Here is a 23,581-nt window from a genome sequence, read left to right on the forward strand (position 1 = left end):
GCTTCCTAAGGAACAAGGCAGCAAATAACCCCTTGGGCCCTATCAGTGAAATCTACACCACAGAATGATTTCACATTCTCTGTCTGTGTTTTCAGTGACCACCTGTTCAGCTTTCTGCCGAGGACTGATCTGTGTCCGACCCTATTGTACCCAAATATTCTTTACATCTATTACTGGCCAAGAAACTAAAGCATTTTCCAGTTCCCCCCTATCATTTTATGGAGCTTTACTATCATCTCACCATGGTTACATGTCTTTCTTCACCATTTAACCAGACAAGCGGTGCACAGGAAGAAGTCATTCGATTTCTATATGTCTGCCCGGCTGTCTCGTATAGCACGACGTGCTGTCAAAGAGAATTCTGGGAGCGACAGGAGTTCGCTGCTGCCACGACAAAAGGTTTAGATTTACAGGGATTTTGTGGGGGGTGAGACTGCAAAATGGACTGTAACATTGAAACGTTTATAGAAGGGGGCTTCAGTTTTAACAGTGTGCTTTGAAAGAAGGTTCTTACTGCATGTATAAACGAAAGCGAGAAGGGTCTTTATTGTACAGCACATCTACATTTTTACTGGAGACTGCATTGATATGCAAGACACAAGGTGTACAGTGTTCAGACAGTGTAGGGGCCAAAAGGAATGTCCATATAGTGAATGTGGTGTGTTTTTATATGTGTTTGCATGTGAAACCCCAATAGACTGTAAAATAAAGCAGAAGCAGAAGATGCAGAAGACCTCTAAAAATATACAGATGTTCTGTGTGCAGCATCACTTCTTTTACCACTAAATGAATGTGTAGGCACTGACTGGATATGGACAAATAGTGACAAAGTGGTGAAATATAGGCATCTGTGGGCCAGTGATACAGAAACAGTCATATCTGCCATCTGAATCAAATTGTCCCTGCTTTCAGTGAGCATAGATGGTTCACAGCAGAGATGGTAATACAACTTGACTATTATTAATATTCTCCTAGGCCTCATACATAGAAAGCTCACCTAAATTATGCTAATAAAGGCAGATTTTGACCTAAAGGGAACACAAACTGAATACCTCCAATGCCTTCTTGAGACAGGCCACTGCTCAAAGGAGGATTATAAAAACATTAGTCACAGAATCCACATTTCAATGACGCCACATATTTCAAGTCACTGCTGATTACTCTGACACCGTTTGTTGAGGGTTCTGGCTTTCAGGGGTAAAAGGAAGCCACATTGCATTGAGACACATGGGAACAGGATACTCAATCTCCCTCCTCCTGCACTTTAGTGAACTGAAGATATTGTATCTCTTTCAATTATGGAAATTTTTAGACCGTTTCATGTGTTTTGTTCTACTTATACCCTTTTGTTTCATTTCCAGAGATTAAAGGGATAGTTCACTCAAAAATTTTAATTCTGTCATCATTTACTTACCCTCTTGTCATTCCAAACCTAAATTAATTTGTCTGTGGTATACAAAAGAAGATATTTTGAAAAATGTTGGAAACAAAACAGTTACCAACAGTTACTGGATGCCAATGCTAACCAAAACTGTTTGGTTACCCAAATTCTTCAAAACAATATTTTGTGTTCAGAAGAAGAAACTCATACAGGTTGCAAACAACATGAGTGTGAGTATATATATATATCTGAATTTTCATTGTTGACTTTCCGTTTAAGACACACTATAATAAAAAGATATTGTTAATGAGTTTTTATAGATTGTATCAAGAAATCGTGGTCCTCTTCTTGCTGCCAAAACAGCACCGACCCGCCGAGGCAAGACCCCTGAAGGTGTCCTGTGGTATCTGGCACCACAGCCTGATCTCATGAAAATACGTCTCTCTAGCACACATTGGCCCTCATTTATCATTCTTGCGTAGAAACGGGCGTATATGTTGGCGTAAGATTATGCTTACACTCCTCTCACCGCCTGATTTATGAAGCTGTGCGTACCTTTGAAATCCAGGTGTACGCAATACCTGCCCTTGATAAATGCCGCGGCTGAAAACGATCGTCATTAGAATAACACGCCCCTATATATTCAAGTCTCCGCTTCCCCCACGCCCTCATTTTACGCCATGGACACACGGAAGACGGCAAAGAAGAGAAACTTCTCTGACGTGGAGCCGAAATGACCTATCACAATGCAATATTTTACAGCACGTCTTTTGAATTAGCATTCAATTTCGAATCACGTTACATGTATTGGGGTGTACAATAGTGATGATGATGATGTGATGTGGAGTACCATTCATTTACATTAATAATTGCATGACAATTTGTAATATTCTTCTTAGTATGATTTGTATTATTAATGACGCTTATTGTTATTTAGAAGAATAATGTCATTATTATTATTTGTATTATTATTATTATTTAAAAGATGAAGAATGTATTTTTTATTATATTATTTTTTGGTCATTGAAAACCTTTCGTTACCGAACCCAGTCCGTGCGCACCTGCCGGCCTAACCATGAAACGTCAGGGTAAAGCGCACAGGCTCGCAACTGAAGGAATACATATGCTTATACAAATCAAATGCTTTGGTAAAGTCACACAAATTAAACATTGAAGTCCATGTTGCACAAAAATAAACACTGAAGGTTATAATTACTATGTTGTTGTTTTTTTGTTTTACAGTGGGTCATAATATATAATATCTTTTAGTTTGTCAGTGCATTTTGTGGTGTTAGGAATTATTTTTCTGCGCATTTCCGCACTAACTCAAATGTGCGTACACCACCTCGTGAGCTGGCGTAGGATTTGAGCGTGCCGTACGCCAACGTCCATATTGATAAATCTCAAAGTCACCGTGGTTTTGGGTGTACACCAGGTGTACGCTGGAAATTTGGTGTACGCACTTTTGATAAATGAGGGCCATTGTGTTTATCATGCAATTTACATGTGGAAATTAGTTTTTGGCAATGGGCAATGCATTGAACTCTTCATCATATTCCTCAAACCATTCCTGAACAATGTGTGGCAAGGTGCATTATCCTGCTGAAAGAGGATCCTCTTCCACCAGGGACCACCATTGTCATGTAGAGGTGTACCTGATCTGCAACAATTTTTAGGAAGGTGGCACGTGTCAAATTTACGTCCACGTGATTGGCCTGATCCAGGGTTTCCCAGCAGAACATTGCCCAGAGCATCACACTCCCTACACAGGCTTTTTGTCATCCACAGTGCATCCTGGTGCCATCACTTCTGGCACACGGTAAACGGCACACACGTACATGGCCGTCCACGTGATGTAAAAGAAAATGGGACTCATCGGACCAGGTGACCTTCTTCCACTGTTCCAAAGTCCACTTCCGACACTTGCGTGCCCATTGTAGGCACTTTCGACAGTGAACAGGGGTCATCATAGACATTCTGATTGGTCTGCAGCTACACAGCCCTACATCAGAGTGTGATGTACTGTGTGTTGTGACACATTCCTCCCATAACCATCATTCAAATTGTGTGTGACCGGTTTGGTTTGTCAGACCACTGTTGGTAAATTCTCAACACCGCTGACTGGGAGTATTTATAGATTGTAAAAAGTGAAGAGCATTTTTCGCCCCCATCTTTGTAGCGCGCCACTCCCAGATAAACGAAAATGGGCAAAAAGGCGGGATTAGCTGAGGTGACAGCTAACAGACAGCAGATAAACGGCTAGTAGTGACAGCAGAGGCAATCCACCTGTCCCGCAAGTGGCCACGCCCTTAATTATGCAGAACTTTTAGGCTTAATATAATTTAAACGGGTGAGTTATAAAAAAAATCACCCCCCTCACAGTTGTCATGAAGGGCAAAATTAGCTATATGTAGACCAAAACTACTTTTTGCACCAGGCTGGTTCAAGGACTTTTGTTGTCTCGTCGTCTCCAGCCCCCTTGACGACGAGAACCTGAAGACGTTGTTCTGGATCAAGGCAACTTTCCATCACCCAATTGACCTCCCAGACACCACCGGATTGGACTGGAGGGAGACTATCATTAGGTGTCTGGAGAGCGACGTGTCCCGATCATACCTGTCAACACTCCCGCTTTCCCCCGGAGTCTCCCGCATATCACACCCATCTCCCGCCCCCCTCCCGTTTTTTGTTATTTCTCCCATGAAACTCCCGTAATTTGTATGGCCCAAACGTCATATGAATAATCACATCAATATATTATTCCAAGGTTGTCCAGTTGCCAGATCTTGTATGAAACGCATCCTACTCGCACAATCAATACATCATACAAATTTCAACCCATTTGTGAGCTCAACCTGGCAACCTACAACCCAGTTGCTCTGTTGATATCGGTGCAGGAACCTCGGCCGCGGGAATTTGGCGTCACTGGTAGAAATGGGAAGAGAAGACTCAGTGGTAAATATTTAACGCAATTAACGAGGCAACCGTTTTTTCTGTCATCTTTTACCTGCCGTTGCATTATATGATGCGCTCTTATTCATGCAAATGCTTTTAAACCATTGAAGCCAAGACAAATTGAGCGCCAGAATTGAGTTATCTTTCGGCTTGAAATTGACCGAACACTAACACACACAATTATGCCAACATGTCAGTTTTGTCGAGCATCCTCATAAGAGCAGACTGAGCAGTCTTAAATGAGGTAAATAAATTAGGTAAAGAGTTAGAGTTGAGAGAATAGGCACGTCATGCAGATCCACATGCAGCAGCGGCTTGTTTTAAAGGGACAGCACCCAAGAAAGCTTTCTGTCAGTAAAGTTAATCAAAGAACAAATGGAACAGAGAAAAACACTCACTGCTCTTGACTAAATAATTTTAATTAACTTTAAAGAACTTTTGTAACTTTAATAACGATTAATCTATATAATTTAAAATGTATGCAGTGCAAACTGTTTGATAACTTTATAAAATTTCTGTATATTTTCTACCTTTTATGTTGTTTCTACATTAATTTGGAGATTAACTGTGAAATTATTACATTTTAAAATATATTAAAAATGTTATGGCGATTGGCGATTCATCGTGATTAATCACAGAAAAAAAATGTGTGATTAATCTAGTTAATTTTTGCAATGATAAAAATAAATAAAAAGGAAACATGAATATGTCTTATTCATGTTTCTTTTTCTTGAATATTATGTATTTATTTTAGGGCTGGGAATCCAAATTAAAAGTTTGTGTTTACATAATATATGTGTGTGTAGTGTGTATAATTATTTTGTATATATAAATGCACACACATGCAATCGCGATTAATCGTGATTAATCCTTGCCCAGCCCTAATTTATTTATGTTAATATCTGCGCAATTAATGTGTATATTTAGCCTGCCTTTGCCATCCAGCACCCCCCATAATCCCCCACCCCCCCACCCCCCCGACCCGACCCGACATCAGCAGACGAGGGAATGGTATCTACGGAGAATGAGGACAGGCTGATTAACTTCAATGAAGAGTTATCAACTCCCACCTATCCCCCCGGTACTTTCATCATCGCTGTGTTTGGAAAGCAACAATGACTGTTTCTCTTACCATTTGTCTGTCAAGTGTTGTGGCCTCCAGTCCTCCAGCCCCACCGCTGCCGGATGTCTACCTGCGACATCTCCGGGGAGTCCCTGTGACGTTGAGCCTCTGTTCTCTTCGCTCCATCTCGGCCTGTCGACCTGTCGGCTCCAACTTGGCTCCTACCACCTTCGACTCCACTGGATCCCCTCGTCCTGTCGGCCCCCTTTGGTCAGTCGTCACACTGTTTCCGCCACGGACTTACGTTCCTCCTCTTCGGGGTTACCTCTGCCCTCCATCCCGCCGGCTCCACCTCATCCCTTCACAATCCCGTCACTCCAGCCTCTCACCATCAACTCGCCATCACCTGGTCCACCTCCAGAGCCCCCTCCGGCAATCCCTCTGTTGCCCTGTTACAGCGCGAGGCCGCGAGGGGGGAGTACTGTCACAGTCATGTTTAGTTATATTCAGTTCAATAACTTTTAGTTTGTTTTCATTCAGCACATGTATTCATTTGTCAACATTCCCGCCACTCTTTAGTTTCTGGTGACTATGATTAGTTAGATTGGTTCAGCTGTGTTCATCTCGTTATCGTTAGTATTTAAGTTTATGTGTGTTCTTTTGAGTTTGTCCGGTCTCGTTTGGATGTATGCAAGTTTGGATTCTTATATTAAACCTTGTATTGGATCTTTATTTTTTGTATTGGGTCTTTTTCTTCATCAGTCTGCCGACGCACACGCGTTACATTAAAACCATTAAGAGGTTAGGGTTAGGGTTAGGTTTTTTTTTTTTTTTTTTGCAGTGTAGTACATCAGCAGGTTGCTAAATTAACAAAAATTATAAAATAGTAATGAAGTAAATAAATGCTCTCAATGCTCTGCAATTTAAAAAAAATGTTAGAAATTGAGTTTTGGACAAATCACCTTTTTATGTGTGGATTTTTTTTTCAATGGACATACTTTTTTCTGATCTGTATAGTGGTGCCACTTTTCTTCGCCTTGACTGAGATGAAATTCAGTCCCACTCCAGGCACTGAAGGTGATCTGGAGGCCGTCAAACAGCTTGAGTTTCCAGCGTTACTCCTGCACCTCTGAAACAAAACCACATTTCAATCAAGGCCAGGTGGGTCCGTTTGCATTGAGAATTAACATTTTGCACAACGCATATACTGTAAAAACTGTTGAACCAGAAGTGTGAAAAAAAAGTCAAATGTTTGAACAGGTTTGCTTCAAATTTTACCACTTATTAATGAGAACCATGTACACTTTTAAATATTGCAGTATATCCTTGAAGCCACCAGGGGGCATTAGTAGATTCTAACACAGGACTCAATACCTTTTGAACATGACTGCCCTGCAACTTTGTAAGAAATAGAGAAAGAAAGAATACAAACATAAGTAACCCTCTTACTGAATTTACATTCAATAGATATGGCACATGTGACGCAACCTTAGCATGCCCACCCCCATCAAAACATGCCGCCCTACCCATCTCATTATGTCTGATGCAAAAGAGCATCGGCAGAACAGCAGCCTGTGGGTGTCAGATCAGAGTACCTTCCCAGAGTGATCGCTGGCAAGAATAAAAGCTCTGCGGTGGATCTGAAAGACAAGAATGTAAATAAAAACACAGACAGAGCGGCACTTTAATGGCTTGTCACACTAGTGCACTATCGCACTGCCCAGCGATGTGCGGTCCCGCCACTGGTTTTATACAAGAAAGGGGATTAGCCAGTGGCCCACGGAAGCATTGCTGCGGCTTAAGCCATTTTGCGTGGACGGTGTGAGAGGCGGTGGGATAATGCCATTTCACATCGCTGTGTTTCAGAAGCTCATGGAACCTTTAGCATGATTTGGGCCTCTCTATCTGGTACTGCAAAGTCCAGAAGAATGACTATGAGAACAAAACGTCACCTATGGATGAGATTTCAGAATACAAGCACCACCTAATCTATAGTGAGGAATGTAGACTGAAGCATACAATAATTTGACTTTAGGATTAAAACCGTGTGTTCTGAAAGATTGTAGTATACAAGCTGAAAAAAAGGAACTAAGTGTTAAAACATTTCCTTGAGCTGATATTGTACAAGTTATTTGAAGTAGGAATATAACAACAGCCACACAATCACACTTAAGTCCATGTCTTTTTGCGTGTCTGTATGTGTGTGTGTAAATATACATCCTATAGGAGTTTCCCAAGGGTCTTGTGACGGACACAATCTGGCCTATGACAGGAAACACGTGTCCTCACACCTGCTTGAATCCTTTTTATCTCTAGATGATCATACCCGACTCACCTTGACAACAAAAAACCTTATGCATGTATAACGGGTTTAGATTGAAGAAAAAAGTGCTGCAAATCTGTCAGTATTCACACAAATACAAACCTCCAGAGACATTAGACTTCCACTCTTCCAGAAAGGAAATATATTCATTGTATTGTCAACGCATTCAAAAAATGCAGTAGGGCTATAGCCACACATTCAATGTAAAAACTGACAACTCGCATATTTAGTAGCTAATTATTAAGTAATTAAGTATTAATTATAAGATTTAGAACAAAATGGTGGGTGCAAGACTCAAAGAGCTACCGATCGGGTTCAAATATTGTGTTTTATACCCTTATTGTGACTTTAAAGTCTGTATCAAAGAGAAAAATTGTGATCGGCAAGTATATCCTGTCTAAGTGTAAAATGTTTGGTTACATTGTGAAAAGGCTGGATAGTTATATGACAGTATATCTCTTTTAAACTTGATCAAAGAATCGTGGGGAAATTTTTTTATCGGATTCCACAAAAATATAAAGCAGTGCATCTGTTTTCAGCATTGAAAATAATAAGAAATACTTCAAATTGGCATATTAGAATGATTTCTGAAGGATCATGTGAATGAAGACTGGAGTAATGGCTGCTGAAAATTCAGCTTTGCCTACAACACATTTAATTTTAAAATATATTAACATAGAAAAATAGTTCTTTATATAAGCTAACAATATTACTTTTACTGTATTTTTAATCAAATGTGTAATATGTGTATTCCGTGATTGTTACACATATTGACAAGCCACAATAAGCCAAAATATCTACTAAGTGAATTGTCTATGATTCATTTTCAGATGATCCTATTTCCTTGCCATAGACAAAATAAAGAATTCCCATATTGCATTCATATTGTGGTTGAGGAGATTCCCCCTTCAATGTAAAGCGCTTTGAGTGTCCAGAAAAGCGCTATATAAATGTAATGAATTATTATTATTATTATTATTATATTCCTTTAAGCTTTTTAAACTTTAAATGCTGCAGATCTTTTGCCATCTCCCTCATTCACTGTGCCAAATGTGCCACTTTGATTACTCATCGGTCACTCACATTAATCCTTATTTGCTCCAGTCAGAATGAAACCCTTGACCACTGCTTCTCCTGTCTGAGAACTTAAAAAAGTTGTTCAGAGGCTCTCAGTCTCAAACCAAAGCTTCCTTTATATAAAAGACACTTTTTTTGGCACAGTGAAAACCACATTTTTGTTAGCAAGAAGATAAAGAGTAAATTGATTGATTATGAATAATACATTTGTTGTTCTGTATTTGCAGCTAGTTGTAACTGACTATCGAACTCCTGCTTCTCTTTGAATGATATCACCTTCTACAAACACCACTTCTGTAACTGTATATTTAGTGAACATGTGCTTCTCGTCGTGGCTTCCATCATTCCATCCTCCTTCCTGTCCCCTGTCCTCGTCTCTGCTGTCAAGCTTCCCACATTCTGCCCCAATCAGCTCCACTCTACCCCCCTCAGATGGGCCCTGTGCGTCAGCGCTTGCTGGCAGGCAGGCGGTGGGGTGTTTGGGCAAGCAGCGGGAGAGTTGATGCGTGTGTCAGAGAGACGCTCTCCCACATTCCCCCGGCGGCTGGCAGTGCGCCGGCTGTGGGAAGGGGGTTCGCCTCTTTCTCACGACCTCTCAGGTTCCTCAGCTCATCTGGGAGCTATTCATTTCCTGCCAGAAAACAGCCTTTCCCCTGCAACTGCAGGAGAGGGCGAGAGAGGGAAAAGGAGTGCGAATGAGAGAAAGAGGGCTGCATAGTGAGTCCAGAGCTTGGTACAGCAATCCCTGTGCTTAAATCATAAATCCCAGGCTTGTCAGGGCTACAATCAAAGACAAGGCGGTAATGATGACGAGTTAAGAGAGAGAAAGAAGGAGAGAGAGAGATAGAATGAGGCAAAGAAAGAGAGCGAGAGAGAGTTCGTGCCATATGGTAACACTTAAGAGCCAAGGAGGAAGCAGAGAGGGGGCTTTCGTTTAGTCCTTTTTATTTTTCTCCCTTTCCCCCCTCCTCCTTTCTCCTCTCAAGCCTCTTGCATTTGCAGAGAGTGTGGGAAAAGTTAATTGACATACATGCCGGCTAACCCTCCGGTCATGTTGTGACATGTGCACGGGTGCCCCGGCACAGTGGTCAGTGCGCCAGTAACCTGAGACCCTCGTAAAGCTGTCCTCCAGAGGCAGGTTGTAGCAAGGCGGGCAGGGGGAAGCACGCCTGAAGGGGGTCGGGCTGTTTTTTGGGTTGCACTGCTCGCCTTGGAATAAACAGGAAATTAATGCATGGTCCGCCACATCATTGGGGATCTGTTGAGGTGGTGTTGTGCTCAAAGTTAAGGTGGGCAAAGCAGGCTGACCCACCATGTATGCATTTCGAGATGAGCATGTCCTTGCAGGCAACATGTGGTTCCAATCTCTATACTCTCGGCACCACAAAAGGTGTGATGGAAATTCAAAATGATTGCACTTATCTGCACTTTGTGCCTCAAAGCAGGTAATTGCAAACACCTGCAATGCCCCCTTCAAAGAATGGCCACACTGAAATAGCTATAGGCAACACACACCTGGAAAACACAGGGATGCGAGAAGGAAACGTTTCATCATGTCAAGCGTTTTCCCATTTTACTCTAAATAAAAGCCATATGAGTTGTGTGTAAATATTTCTGCATCCTTTATGCCCACACAGAGATAAAAGCATATGTAATAAGTAGGCCACTTTTCATTACTTTATTATCATAATCATTTATTGAGTTCATTGTTTTTTTAATCATATTTTTTTATTTTTTGATGCAAATGCTTATAAATAAATAAATAAAAATGTATGTTAACATGGCATTATGCTAGTAACGTGGCTGGGTAAATGTCCTTAAATTCTTTCAAACTGAAAGTGTTGACCAATCCGCTCGTTGACTCACTGTAGTTCACATTTGAATTACTAGATGGCGCTAAATGGTTGTGTAATAAAAATCGTCACTCGTACTTCTCTCTGCTACTGAACTTTGATGCTACATTCAGCTTCAGACTCTAGTAATCCTCTTGATGGCTGTCTGCATGTCACACTCATTTACAGACATTAATCGTTCAATACCTAATGTTCCTATTTATTGTGATAAAATCCCCAGGCTAGGTGTGTATTAAAGCGATATGCCATTAATTCAACCTTATTCCAATAGCCTATCGTCCTGTGTTCGACATAGCATCTAGAGAATCTACATTTAATTAAACTTCAAGTTTTATGATATTTCTCTTTAGCGATAAGAGAAAAGCAGGCTATTATAAACATAACTATGTAGTTTATATTTAAAAAACGTGGGTTTCACTATATCAATCAATATAATCTATAAATTGTATGACCAGTCACAACCTGTGACTATTCCTAGTAGACGTAATTTTTTTTCCCGAGAATGAAAACGAGGCTGTGAGTGACAGATGTAGATTTATCAGTTGATTGTAATGTTTAACAGAAAAAAAAAAAAAAAAAAAAAAAAAAACTTTTAAGACGTAGGGCAACCTACTGATCGCAATGTAAATCCATACTACACTGAGGGCCGTTTAATGTCTTGTCCGCCGCCGTGATTTGACATAGGCTAAGTTTTCCTGAGTTTGTGCTTGACAATGATTAAGAGTAGCAAACAAGCTTCTTTAAAGACTGCATGTTTAGCCTTAATTTGCATGCGATACGGCCCGAATATTTGCTTAAAGTAAGAATAATCATAACAAACCGAAAACACAATACAACTAATGAGGCAAAACGTTTCATTTTTTTATATGTAATTTATTTATCTTCCAAAATGAAGAAACTTGAAAGCGCATTCAACATATCTTTGGCATCACAACGTGGAAAAGATACCGCAAATATAAAAATGCATTGAACGGAATTCAACAATACAAAACTTATTTCAATATGAACTTCTCTCCCTTTTGATCTATACAAATATAGTGCATCATCTCATTAAAACACATTTTCATACAAAAAAGAACAAAAAAAGTAAACGCTGAACAAAGAAAACAAGTGTAATTTGTCTTAAAGAGTTTTTTTTTTTTTTTTTTTTTTTTTGTCTACCAAGGCCTCCAAACGGAATCTGCCGTGACTGACGGTGCTCCCGGAGACACGGCCACCGGAACCGGTGTGCTGGAATTGTTAGCATACACTGGAATAACGGGGCCGTTTGGAGCAAAGGCACCGTTGGGAATCAAAAAGGCGAACTGTCCGTCCGTTGCCGGCACAAGTTGGAAACCTCCGTAAACTTTTGTTGCGTCAGAAGTCAAGTTGGAGGAAGACGCGCTTTTGCAGGGGACTCCGCTAAGAGGCACAACGTTGGCTTGTTGAGTCGCGCTGGGGATTTGAACCATCGGTTGACTGAAGGATGGATGAGGAGGCCCGGTAGGTATCTGGTGCTGTGTTGGGTAATTCATTGCGTTGATCTGCGTCATGCAGCTGGCTAGGTGACCCAGCAGCCGGGTCCTGACCTCGGTGTTAACCCCTTCACAGGTGGACAGGAACCGGGTCACCTCGTTCATGCACTCACTGAATCCAGCTCTGTATTTCCCAAGAACCGTGGGATCCGTGTTCAGCGCAGCTGTAAAGAAAACGAGGAAAGACTTTCGGTCAGATCATCTTGAGTAGCTGAACATGAATTTGCTCTATAACTAGTTATATTCTATCTAGAAAACGAATCTTGCAACATGTAAAACAAGTGTAGACTACAGAGAGAAACGCTGCGTAAAAAACTGCAGCCGAGTTTCTAGAAGTTCTCAAAAACTATTTTTTACGAATATTCATTAGATCCGCGACTTACCGGTCATTTGTGCCCGCTGCATGTTTCTGAGATGTTTCACTGTCATCTCCAGGATGTCCGCTTTCTCGAGTTTGGAGTGTCTCGAGCTCTGTGTAAAAAAAAAGAAGAGAGAGATTGGTTTAGATAAGCGGCTATGTAAAGAGATGCATTAATATTTAACCCATATAATTGTTAGAATCAATCGGACTTTCAGTACTTACATCTTTTTTCAAGGCGTCTAAGATTAACGTTTTCAGCTGACCCAAGCTTTCGTTGATTCTCGCTCTTCTTCTTTTCTCCATTATGGGTTTAGAAGACTAAAGTGCAAAAGAAATATGTCTATTAACTTCGGGAACTATTTCTTGCAATGTAATCTAATGCGCACATGTGCGATGTTTGGAAATAAATGCAGTACTGTGTAATATCAATACAAACCTTTCTATGCTCCGAAGCCGTTTTGGGTTTATCAGGTGTACTGTTCATGCTCGCTGGAGTCGCGGCAACCGGAGAAGAGGAGTTTTTTTCCATGATGTCGGCAGGCATCTTCTCTGGGAAGTATCCTATCCTATGAGATTTGTTTTTTAAAGAAATCCTCCTGTTCAGTATCTTCTGTTAGAGTACACGCAGTAAAGTACGCAGATACAGTTCCAGATATGAATGGATATCCGCACGAAGTGTCCCGAGTTCAACTGGTGCGGCAATGATGTCACAGTCTCTGATTTCACCGTTTGCCAGCGGTCGTAGCAACTGCCTGCCTCAGCGTCGTGTTGGTCTTATTTATATCTCCGACTGCACGCGAACGGCTCGTGTGAAACTTCCCAAACTTTCTTTCCCACAGTAACTTTCTACCAATCAGCGCGAGGGACACGCGGCCCGAGGGGAGGATGGCTCGTGGTCGGCGCCACTCCATTGGTTGTTTAGCGTTTGAGCGGGTGGCCAATGGCGCGCGGCCGGGTTTAGGGCACAACCGGGACTGCGTTCAATCATTCAGTTTACATATTAACACTTAAGAGCCAGTCTCCGCAAAGAAACAGCAAACTTTGTAATTGCAATTCAATACGCGTATAGATCCACACTGAAACTATGTAATGAAAAAATATATACTTACGCATTATAGAAAATGTGGAAATAGTTGAGTGCAATAGGCTTTACATTACAAAACATGTCAAATAAAATGCAGCTGAGTTTGCCTTTTACTAAATAAATTGAACTGTTGCAAAGACCGCAGTATGTAGACTGTTAAAATATCCCAACTGATAAGTCATTAAAAAGTGGTCTGAATTTTTTTAATCTGAAAAAAAGAGAAGGAATATCTGTTTAACTTAGGCTACATCTTCTCTGTCAAGTTACACTAAAGAAAGTCCATTTAACTTTTCATAATAAATACTGTCATTCGATTTAAAGTGGCTGAAAAGATGCACAACCTAATCAGTGCAGGCTGTAACTTTACCACCACTTTGATTTTACTTTTAAAAAAACAAGGCAGCGATTAATTGTAGGTTTTCAATTTTAGTGTGTTAATTTTTTTTTTCTGTGTACAAGTTCATTTGACAAGGCTGCGCTGTATTTCTTTAAGAGCGTCGCTGCTGTTGGCATTTTGACATCTGTCGGCTCACGAGCGCTATTGTGAATGTGGAGCACGTGCCAGGATGTTTTATTACCTCGGTGGTTGAGGTTTGGCTGGCGGGCTAGGGGTGGCGGTGGTGGTTTACATTAGAGGGAAGGTAAATAGCAGCTGCTGTTCTAAAAGCCTGGGAAAACCACGCCCACTGAGAGCTCGATCGGGCTTATCGGAATGCGAGCCAGTGTGAAGATATTTCAGACCGAAAGCGCGCACAGCGCGGATAGTGTCCTTGACTGTGTCTGACAGAAGCAGCTCTAATTTAGGTCATGATTTTATGATCCTCGGACGAGGTCACAAACAAACGCAACAAAACACTAAATTCATTCATGCTTTTCTGCCTGTATACAGCAATGAAAACGCAAATAACAAAGTCCAAACGCATTTTGGACAAAAACGATTGTCGACGTGTATTGACGTTTAAACGATGATGTTAACATATTGCATATATTTGCCATAGATAAACTAATAGACTTGATAGTTAGTGGTGTCACAATCCACGAACAGTAAAAAAGACGACACTGGTTGGTGTGCGTGTGTGGAGTGAGTGGGTTGCCAGCCCTCTGATATGCACATTTACAGGGGTGAGAGTCTCCAGCTGCTGCAGACCCCGCGACACGTGGCGCGCAAGCGGCGGGGGAAGGCGCTGCTCCTGCCGGCTTTGCGCGCGTCTGCGGGACAGTGCGCCGGGGGTTCGCCGGCAGTTCATCAGTGTGATATATCATAGTGGCAGGCTGCTAAACTGTCTGTGCGTTTCGAATCACATTTCCTCAGTTTTTGCAATAAAATTCGTGTTGACGACACGACAGCGTTTATGCAACATGCATGTTGATATTAATTACTGCTATATGGCAATACATTAAAAGAGAATACTCATATCCACAAAGCAATTACATCTTCATTATCAGTTTTACTTTACCTGTGTACAAAAATGAGCATTCAGCTTGTGACTTAATTTATTTATGTATAGTCTTATTTTATTTTATTTTATTGTAATGGCATCAGTTTAACCTATTAAAAATTCTGAGGTAAGAAAATGAATGTTAATGACTGTTATTTGAGATAACTTAATGAGACTATTCTCTTATTTAATGACATATTTATGCATTTCATCTAGGCTGCATGTTTTTAAAAAAGCAGCTAAATATAATGGCTGACCAGACATGTTTTCTATTTTATTAGCTGTTATGAATGAAAATGTTTTCTATTTGCATATATATGGCTTTGAATAAAAATGCTTATGAAATGGGGGAGGTGATGGAGGGGTGGCATAACAATTATTTTGAACAAGTAAATTAGTGTCACAACCCACCCCACCTACTGTTACAACCACCCCGGAAGTGGGGGACATTGTAACAAATAGCACTCTTTGTGCTTCACACTAATTTACACAGTTTAGGGTTAAGATTTCTAAACAATGTAAATTTGCAGATAAATATGGGAATACTTTATAAAGTTTGAGACACAAAACACATGAGTTACATTCTAAATGTGTACTCCTGTTTTCCCCTGGCAGGAAAAATCATTTTCTAGCTCCACACATTTTTTAAGAAAATCTTAGTACTCAGTGTACTCAGAGTACTCAATGTCCCATTTGTTTACACTGCGAAACAGATTCATCGCTCTTTCTCACACTTGTAAAGGACTCGCAAAACAAATGTATTGATGTCAAGTAGACAAAGACCGGTAGATTCAGAAACCTTTCGTCTCCGCATGAGTAACTTTCTCATGCTCGTGTTGCACAAGGGATCTAGAGGGTGCATTGAATTACGGGCAGGTTGCGTTGTCCCTCCCTTTACCCCCCTTACCCACCCCCCAAGCACCTGGACGCTGCCAGTCCCGTGTGCATTTTCCTGCAGTGTTACCTTTTGTGAGATCATGTCGTTATTGTGTCTATATGGGGGAAAAAATAGGCTCATTGTTACAGTGTGTATTAATTGCAACAATGAAGAACAGCATGCATCTATGCAATTAAGATAATTATAGCTTTGTAAAAAGTCCATATTATTTTGTCACTCAGTTTTATTGGCACTTTTATTGACATAATATAGTTAAAGCAACATAAGTCTTTATGTCACCGCTTCTCTATCTCTCTATCTCACTCGCTCACGTAAGCAATCATACACTTCCCTCTGCAGCCCCCTTCCACCCCACTCTTCTCTCTCTCTCTCTCAGAATCATATCTTTATCGAGGTCTCTCAACCATGGCTGTCCACACACAGCAATAATGTAATCAGGACTAAAGTACGTGAGAAAGTGGGAGATAGCATGCTCCCAAACAAGCTGAGCTGCAATCACAGAGCCAGTGTAAAGTTAATGTGTAAGCTAGTGATGAATGCCAGCTGCCAAAGGAAAGTTGCTGTTGACGGCTCTAGGGATCTCTTGAAGAGGTCAGGCAGCCGGCAGTGAGGGTGTCATGGTGTCAGCCTCGCTCATGGAGCTGTCAGTCACCTTTGATGGCTTACTGAAATACGTAAAATGACATGGGCAGATATCCATATGTGATAACAAGCAGATTCATTTTAGGCTAGTGTCTGTAAAAAAAAAATCTTAGATCAGGTAAATGATGCTTGATAACAATACATATACGTTTACTTACAGTTCAAAAGTTTTGAGAAATGTTCTGTCCCATTTACGGTCTTCCTGATTACATTTGACTGTTTGCCAGGTTTTCTTTATTGTTGGTTAATTGCTTTCACATTTGTTGTTTTGTGATGAGTATGTGATGTTTTTAATAGTTTAAGTCAAAAAGCACTTGGCTCTCCATGTATATTTCTGATAAAAACATGAAATTACGGATACAATTTACAATTGAAACAAAATTAAACGTACGGAGAACAGTTTGCACATAACTCTTTTTAGGATGTTAGATCTGAAAATAATCTGATAATCTGTAATTATTTACTCACTTGCATGTTGTTCCAAACCTATAGACGTAGTCAGGTTGGACTCCATATTGAATTTAACACAGATAAAAAGAAGGCTGTGAGGGATAGACTTAAAGTATTTACAATGGCCCATGCTGTATGTCATTTTTAGTGTGTAATTTTTACCACTCACAACTTTCAAAACAGTTTAGCTTACAGTTTATTTTAATGTAGTTACACGTTATTCAACCCTGCACACTTACTAGTAATAACAGTAAATTATCCATAATTACAAGTAATAACCCTAAGACAAACCCTAACCCTAACCATATCTCTATATAAGTAGGCTACATATAGTTAATTAATATTATTCAGTACTTATTTGAGTAAGTGCAATGTAACTACGTCACCTTAAAATAAAGTGTAACCACACACTGTAAATGTTTTTTTTGTTGTAAAATAACGGTAAAAAGTCTGGCAGCAAAGTTGCCAACCACTTACCGTCAAATTACAGTAAAAAACTTAAATTATTTTACAGAAAAATGTTGTTTTTTGAAAACAGATATTTACCGTAAACATTTTCTGTATTTTTACAGTCAAACTGCTGTAGGAAAAAAAAAATTCCTGAAAAGAAAAATTCATTTTCTTTTAATAGTTTTTCTGTGTAAATAACAATGAGATTATGTATAAAAATACAATAAGTACATTAATTCAAATACAAATGTTTGTAAATTTACAGTTTTAATTTGTATTTGTACAGATCCAATTTGACATCTTTGACCAATCTCTAATTAAGTACTTAATAATAGCAAATTTACAGTCAATTTCTGTTAAATTAACTAAATGTATAGTTTATAAACAGTATGTTGTCAAACAACACAATCCATTGATGTACTGTATTTTTATCCCTCACAGCCTTGTTTTCGTTCCTGTCAAAAACTAAATATGGTGCTACCCAGACTTAAGATCTATATTACTTTCTTTCTTCAGCAGAACACAAAAGAAGGTATTTTGAAGAACGTTTCAACTGTTTTCGTCTTGTATGGACAATAATCAAAATATCTTCTTTTGTGTTCCACAGAAGAAATTCAAAGTTCATTCATGAAACTCTAGATGGCTCAGGCTAGTAGGTCCTTAACTCAATCTGCTTGGACACATCATTCTCTGTAGGGCACAGCTGATTGGTTCCTGCTGTATCAGTAGCCAATGAACTTGCTGTTCAAACTTTAAATAGGCTACTTGGTCAACATTTGCTATAGAAGTGCAGTGCGCTTTCAGAAACCCTCCACCTTCCCCAGCTCCACCTGTATAGATCTGCAATGGGTAATAGCAGCAGCATGCTTACTTGCTCACAGCAGCATCTCATGTATGTATTGGCAGTAGCAAGTCCCATACTTGCTCTGCAGCAGCAGCAGCGTATCAGATCTGTTCCGCCAAGACCAAACATATCAACATTGTCATATCCATTACCATGCAAACACTCATACAGGTTTGGAATGACCTGATGACAGAAGTTACATTTTTGGGTGGACTAACTATCCCTTTAAGTTGGTTATTGTTACAGTTATGACAGATTTAAACTGACATTTTAAGTGCAGTATTATTAGTGTCAAATAATTCAACTAATTCAACCAACAACAACAAAAAAAAGCCATGAAAACAGTTGCCTTAATTGTTCCTGGTGCACCTCACCTTTTACAGTGCATTGGTATATTCACTTGTCTATGTGTGTTCTGTTTATCGAGAATGATTAATATAGCCTGTAACCAAGATATAAGTAGACAACCACTTGCTGAAGTAAAAAATGTGAGAGGGTGCCGAAGTTTCTTCCAGCACCAAGACCCTTCAAAGTACAGAGAGACAGAGGGAAAGGAAGCGAAATAAGAGGTGGGAGAGATGAGAGAGGGGAGTGAGTGTTGCTTTGGAGACCCTCCAGCAGTCTTCCCACGAAGCAGACGCAGCAGCCAGAGCGAGTGCTGGAACATAGGCGCCACAAACTCACACACAGCAGCAAGGCTCTGAACAGCACAGCCTCCAGGGCCTGAGGGGAACAGAGGCAGGGGCGCGATAAAAGCGTCGATTCACAGTGCTCTTCACGCACATGCATATACGCACACATGCGCACACCTACATGTAAATTCCCAGAGACCAAAACACACCTTCACGCACGCACGCACACACACAGATCACTCGGGGTCACCACCAGCCTCGCAGACATTTAGCGCTCTGTGTTTTTGTATTTAGCAGGGGCTGGGGATTTTTTTCAAACAGATGCCTAGCGCAGTGGTGATTCAAGCCTTTCCGGGCTCGCTTCGGATCCTGTTGCTGCTCCTGCTTCTTCTGTGGCAGGGGAGAAGCGTGTGCCTTAGGGGGAATCTTTAGTAAAGCTTAGCCAAGATCTCTCTCCCATAGAGCGGCGTACCAGGGGCTGTGTGCTTATGTGGAGGAGGCAGTAGAGACTGGGTCATGGGTCACTACGTGAGCATGAGTATCTGGCTGCCAGGCTCGACTGGTTTGGGTGGTGAGTGAATTAACAAGCCTGGGGCGTTATTGCTAATGACAAGCCTTCCAAGCTCAAATAAATGCATGAAGCACTTCATTGTGCATTAATGTACCATGCAACATTCTGTGTACAGTATGTGTCGCTTAATTTAATTAGCCTTTCAAATTGAGAATTTCTCAGACCTCAAACATTGAAAACATTCTTTAAGTTTGAGATAGCTGATAACCGATAGCAGTCTTTCTCACGCCGTTGATGGTATCTGAACCCTATAGATAAAGAAGTATTCTGCACACAATGGCCAAGCAATGGGTTTTTTGTTTACAAAAAGGATCTTGATCTTGCTGCATTTGAATTAAAGGTGAATAAACCGGCCTGTTTCCTCTTCAGGGAGTCCTGTTGTTTACAGTAGATAAACTGTTGAAGGCATAGGCCCTCTTTAATTGTCTTGCATAATTATCTGTAACAGGCACTGGGAGAGTGTAAATAGACTGCATGAATTGTTGAACTTACCTTTTCCTTCACCTCTCAATTTACATATCATATCATATCAAAGCCTATCATAGTATTTTTTTTTAATTATTTGTTCACTTTTCTATAAAGCATGCAATGTATTTGTCCATTTTTTTATACATTCATATGCTGAATATGAGTCCTCTATAGCATTACATTTTAAGCAAGCTGGACATAACGTTATTGGCTCTCCAATAAACTGGAATTGAAAAGAAAGCTTCATGAAGCGGTTATTCAGAAAGGAAATTATTCAGGGGAATGCTTTTGGATTTAGACTCCATCAGGGCTAAATGAGGATTTATTTTCTTGTAGGTCTTATGCCTTCATGTTTTTTTTTTTTTTGTTTTTTTTTTTTTGCATAAGCGATGAGTGTGGGGTGACTTATACGTGTGTCTTTATGCGTTTACTAGCCCAGTACTATTTAATTTATCGACTACACAAAATATGTATATATATATATATATATATATATATATATATATATATATATATATATTTAAAGATTGTTTGTTTGTGTTTTTGTTTTTGTTTTTCCTTGGACATGAGCCCAATTCTGGGATTTAGAAATGCACACATATTTTGTATTTTTTTCTAATAAGCTTTAAAAGATCCTAAAATGCACATTGCTCAACTAATTTTTTTTTTTTTCATTGTCTTTTCATTGTCTTTCCCTACACAATGTCATCCTTTGGGTTTTACTTTCAGAACGTAAAAATGTGTTTGTTTGTTTTTTGTGTCCAGCATTGATTGAATCTGCATAAATTAGTTATTCCCATATCTGACTCTAACTTGGCCTCCTTGTATCGAAGCAGATGTTGAAAATGTTTAAGGGTCACTGTTGCACCTCCACCTCAAGCAAGGCCAGGTCCCTAGATAACAGCCCCCTGGTTCATGAGCTTTGCTTCAGCGTTAGATTGTAGTTTTGTCACCCCCCCCCCCCCCCCCCCCCCCCGCCTCCACCTCCATCCAGCCCAGCCACCTCCCCTCACTCCACCACCTTTCCCGTGGGAGTTTGCAAAGCCAGGATAACCTTGAGACCTCCACTGGGTCTGTGCCAGGAACATTAAAGAGCTCTAACCCCCTCCAAGCATGCCCACCCAGTGCATTTCGACCCCATTTCTAACATTTCTATGCTTTTTGTCTTGTTTTTACCTTTTCTTGGACTCATTTTTTTTTTACTTTTCTTTTTTTTGTAACCTGACTGTGAAACATCTCTCTCTTTCTCCCTCACGCACACACAAACACACACTCTCACACAAAATGCTGCCTCTCTCTCTCTCTCTCTCTCTCTCTCTCTCTCTCTCTCTCTCTCTCTCTCTCTCTCTCTCTCTCTCTCTCTCTCTCTCTCTCTTTCTCTCTCTATCAAGTCTCGGACAAAAAAGGGGGTAAAAAAGCACCATTCACATGATCTCCTGTGCAGTGGACTATTATCTGTAGATTGTCGAGCTGCCAATTTCAATTTCACCGCCCTATTATCAGGCCTTGAAATAAACGCCTCATTTGAAAAGTAGAAATCAAACTGTCTCTACAGGAGGGATGACTGACGTTGATTGCAAACTAACTATTTGGTGCCAGGCTGCACTTTGTGTGGCTTTTGTCTCTCTCTGCTTTTTTCCCCCCAGCTTCACGGCTGTCATATTCTTTAGTACTGGAGAAGGTCAAGTGCCACTGTCTGAAAGATCTGAGGAACTGGAATCGACTCAGCGTCTCCTTCTCCGCCCCGCTCTTGTCACCGCAGGTTTACATATTTTCTTTTCTTATACAGTTTTCCATTTCTTTTTAAGGTTCTAAAGCGTTTTTATTAAATGTACTTCAAAGTCAGCTGAAGATCGAGTCATTCTTGAAATTTGAATATAAGAGGATTGTTTGTATCATTCAGAAATTTCAGAATGTCTAAAAGTTCATCTCAGTTCAAAAAACAGAAAGTCTCCCTGAAAATACAAAAAAAAAAAAAAAAAAAACATGTATTTGTTGATTTGTGAATAAACTGTTCTTGTGCGTCAGCTTAAATTTGTTCACAAAATAGTCTGAATTATTCATTCGAATCATTCTGAATCAAAACAGTTTTCAACTCCAAAAGAAAGATATTGGTCAAACAAGACCAGTAAATTGCTCAAAGAAATTTTCTAAAACAGGTGCTGCAAATGATTCAACTTTGATCCATGTTGATCCACTGCCATGGACACAAAGTCTTTCAAAACATCTCACTGCTCTCTCTCTCTCTATCCAGTAGCCACTCACAATTTCCCATGACATCATATGCCGCCTTTGAGTTCCTGGCCTGTTGCTCATTGTAGCCCAGGCTATTCATTGCGTCTCACACAGAAACACTCACACACACATGACCTCATCGCTGGCACATTCTCCACAGGTTTCACCTTGCACCTCCCAATCACATTCCCCTTTCCCTCTGGCCGTATGAACACTGAATCTGGCCTCTTAGTCTCACTCCACCCATTCAGGGTCCATTGTCTCCAACTGGACAAAGTGGCTAGCTTAGCCCTGCTGAAGCATCAACTTTCACCCTCAGAACTTACAGTCCCATTGCTGGTGCTAGACTGATGCCTGGGAGCTTATAATTGGTTTCAATTGTAGTTTCACCCATAAGAGGGTTTAAGCCTTAAACGATCTGACTTGCAAGAATACAGATTATCAGAAGCTACTGTGCTGTATTCATTCTGACTGAAATGTACAATTCAGGTTGACAAACAACTAAGGCATGTTTGCTAATACACAAGCCATTAGATGTTCTTCCATCACTGGCCTGTTTTTTAGTTTGCATTGCATAATTTATGTCACGAATGGAATTCATCCCTCAAGGTGAGATACCTGTCACTCTAAACCTTTTTGTTGTGCTTTTTGTTAGAACAGGCACACTACCGGTGTTCCATGCATCACATTCCCAGTCTCTCCCTTCTTCTTTGTATTAATATAACCATTTTTTGTACTAATTTTGCCCCAAGCACCCTGGTGTAAAATGTTTGCGTTTCCGGTTAATGTTTTTTCTGAAGTATGTATCACATTTAATGTGGCATTACTCACTTTGTTTTGAGGTGCCCTTTTTACAGCGTAATTATACAAATAAGTACTGGGTAATATTAATTAACAACATGTACTTACTGTATAATTAGGGTTTGGGCTTGTAATTATGCATAATGTACTGTTATTACTAGAGTAAGTACTTGTAGGATGTGTAACAGGATGTGTGTGTGTGCGTGTGTGTGTGTGTGCGTGCGTGTGTGTGTGTGTTTGTCTTTGTGATTTATGAGGACAGAAATTTGTATAATGACATGGGTATAACACCGGTTTTAAAAAGTGAACGTGATTTATGATGACATTTCCTGATTTCTCATATTTCAAATGGCTTTAAAAAACATAATAAACAGTGTTTTATTAAAAATGTAAAAATGCAGAAGGTTTTCTGTGATGGGTACGTGTAGGGGTAGATTTAGTGTAGGGGGATAGAATATACAGTTCATACAGTTCGTACAGTGTAAAAACCATTACGCCTATGGACTGTGTGTGTGCGTGTGTGTGTGTGTGTGTGTGTAC

At 40.2% G+C, this 23,581-nt stretch overlaps 1 protein-coding gene and 1 long non-coding RNA gene across 2 annotated transcripts; both read right to left on the reverse strand.

Moving 5' to 3' along the window:
* Positions 1–6,420: 6,420 nt before the first annotated feature.
* On the reverse strand, positions 6,421–9,103 carry LOC130091884 (uncharacterized). Its single transcript, XR_008807873.1, has 3 exons — positions 9,076–9,103; positions 6,926–7,039; positions 6,421–6,528 (listed from the first exon to the last, which is right to left on the reverse strand). It is a non-coding gene; the product is annotated as an uncharacterized LOC130091884 (long non-coding RNA).
* Positions 9,104–11,504: 2,401 nt separating this feature from the next.
* On the reverse strand, positions 11,505–13,303 carry her6 (hairy-related 6). The gene is made up of 4 exons (XM_056259936.1): positions 12,964–13,303; positions 12,750–12,845; positions 12,550–12,637; positions 11,505–12,330 (listed from the first exon to the last, which is right to left on the reverse strand). The coding sequence occupies exons 1-4, from the start codon at positions 13,069–13,071 to the stop codon at positions 11,810–11,812; spliced, it is 813 nt and encodes a 270-aa protein (XP_056115911.1). The 5' UTR covers positions 13,072–13,303; the 3' UTR covers positions 11,505–11,809.
* Positions 13,304–23,581: the final 10,278 nt, after the last annotated feature.

This window comes from Rhinichthys klamathensis, unplaced genomic scaffold, assembly GCF_029890125.1.
Source record: "Rhinichthys klamathensis goyatoka isolate OS25496 unplaced genomic scaffold, OSU_Roscu_1.1 h1tg000007l_1, whole genome shotgun sequence".
Taxonomy (NCBI): domain Eukaryota; kingdom Metazoa; phylum Chordata; class Actinopteri; order Cypriniformes; family Leuciscidae; genus Rhinichthys; species Rhinichthys klamathensis.

Coding starts and splice junctions, on each gene's coding strand:
- her6 (XM_056259936.1), bottom strand. CDS start 13,071: ATGCCTGCCGACATCATGGAAAAAAACTCCTCTTCTCCGGTTGCCGCG. Junction 12,846..12,963: donor CGGCTTCGGAGCATAGAAAG/GTTTGTATTGAT, acceptor TTTGCACTTTAG/TCTTCTAAACCCATAATGGA. Junction 12,638..12,749: donor TAGACGCCTTGAAAAAAGAT/GTAAGTACTGAA, acceptor TTTTTTACACAG/AGCTCGAGACACTCCAAACT.